The 2209-nt window shown below is 38.7% G+C and overlaps 1 protein-coding gene across 1 annotated transcript; it reads right to left on the bottom strand.

Moving 5' to 3' along the window:
* Positions 1 to 510: 510 nt before the first annotated feature.
* On the bottom strand, positions 511 to 1445 carry LOC117081490 (olfactory receptor 52E2-like). The gene is given in 2 exon segments (XM_033207518.1): positions 511 to 899; positions 902 to 1445. Coding segments are annotated over 2 exon segments (933 nt in total).
* Positions 1446 to 2209: the final 764 nt, after the last annotated feature.

Raw genomic sequence — 2209 nt, 5'->3', positions numbered from 1 at the left:
GCATTCATATCTAATATAAACGTATCAATCAACTACTCCAAATAATAGAGAAAAATAACATCACCTGCTTAAATGAAATTATAAGGGTATCGGGTAGAGAGAACAAGAATGCAGCAATATGGTAAAACCCCATCTCTACTAAAAAACAAAACCAAAAAACAAAAATTAGCCGGGCGTTGTGGTGCATGCCTGTAGTCTCAGCTACTTGGCAGGCTGAGGCAGGAGAATCGCTTGAACCTGGGGGGCAGAGGTTGCAGTGAGCTGAGATCATGCCACTGCACTGCAACCTGGGCAACAGAGCGAGACTCTGTCTCAAATAATAATAATAATAATAATAATAATAATAATACAACAGATCTCAAAATGTGGTATGAAAAGCAGATAGAGAAATTTGGTGTATTTAAATACAGAAGAAAGCCAATAGAGCCACATATTAGAATATAATTTTTATGACATTTCTCTCACTCAAATTTCTTAACATTGCATTCAGAACCTCATATGTAGTAGGTGCTATTCCTTTTCCATTCCTAGTTCCTGCAATAATATTTTCTTTACACATTTATTGATCTGCTTGGTTCTGATTCCATATATGACAGGATTGAGCGCTGGTGGCACCACAACATAGAGATTGGCTAGGAGTATATGGTTATAGTGGGGCACATTTTGGCCAAAGCGATGAGTCATAAAGGAAAAGAGGGCTGGTGTATAGAAGGCAAGGATTACGCACATATGTGAACCACATGTGCTGAGGGACTTGAGTCGGGCTTCATGAGGAGGAAGACGGAAAACAGCACGAAGAATATGCACATAAGAAAGGACGATGGCTGTGATGTCAAACACTAGATTACAAATGGCACATAAGCCATAAATAATATTGATTTTGATGCTGGCACAAGAGCAAGACCCATGTGCTCACAGTAGACATGATTCCCACAGAAGGGCAACTGCAAAATAAGAAATATATAGGGAATGACGAAAATAAAAGCCCTCACAAACACACCAAGACTAATCACAGAAACAACCTTGTTGGTGAGGACAGTGCTATATTGGAGGGGATTGCAGATGGCCACATAACGGTCATAAGCCATTGCCATGAGGACTGCTGACTCCATAAGTGTGAATTGGTGGATGAAAAACATCTGGGTGAGGCAGTCTTCAAAGACGATCTCTCTGAGGTTGATCCAGAAGATTCCAAGCATCTTAGGGATGGTAGCTGTTGAGAGGCCCACATCAGTGGTGGCCAATATGGCCAGGAAGTAGAACATGGGCTGGTGTAGGCTGCTGTCAGTCTTGACCACCAGTAGAATAGCGAAGTTCCCTATGAGTGCGATTATGTACACAGCACAAAAGGGAAAGCCGATCCAGATGTGAAGTGTTTCTAGTCCTGGGATCCCCAGCAACGGGAACGAGGAGAGGTGAAACTGGATGTCATTAGGAAGGAACATCCAGTTTGTGAATGTGTAAGTCCACAGTCTACAGAAATGTATGCTCACCCAATCAGTATGTCACCACACAGGCTTCTGCTGTTCGGAGACAAAAATTTAATATAAGAAACATACACTTGTGTACATGCTTTTTTGCAGGAAATTCTATCACTTTGAAACGTACTGTAGATAGAGCACTTTAGATAAGTAAGAAACATCTCAGGGATAAATTCTTAGATGGATGTATACAGTAAATTAAAATAAAATGTTCTATGTGATACTTTCAACTTTGGTAGCGTTCTACTCTCCCTAAACCCTAACAATATAGCCTCATTGCCAATATTATGCTAAGATTTGCCTGAATACTTTTTACTTTAGTTATCCTCTATCGTTATTATCATTATCACCAAAGAACCCCTTTGAATTTTGAACAAAGTAGGGGTTTCCTAGCTCTTAAATGTAGTGGTGGAAATTAATTCCAGTTGATTGAATGATGACACATACAGATTAACACATAGGGTGGGTACTCTCTATTCAACAGACACACAGACTGATCAAAATTTATGCCAAAATATACTAAAAATCTCCTAAAGGTTTAAAATTGGTCCATTTAAAAATATTTAATCATGATTATTGTAAAACAAAATACAGAATAATAGTGAAAACAGCAGCATCAACTACCAATTATTGAAGTACTGCCTACTATTTGCAAAGCTTTGTTACGTGCAAAATCATCTCTAATTTATAAAAAGAACACCCTTCAAGGAGAATATTGATTTTCCTTA

This window comes from Trachypithecus francoisi, unplaced genomic scaffold (assembly GCF_009764315.1).
Source record: "Trachypithecus francoisi isolate TF-2019V2 unplaced genomic scaffold, Tfra_2.0 Lachesis_group8, whole genome shotgun sequence".
Lineage (NCBI taxonomy): Eukaryota > Metazoa > Chordata > Mammalia > Primates > Cercopithecidae > Trachypithecus > Trachypithecus francoisi.
Note: the sequence above shows the minus strand (reverse complement) of the source record. Positions and strands in the feature narration are given on the sequence as shown.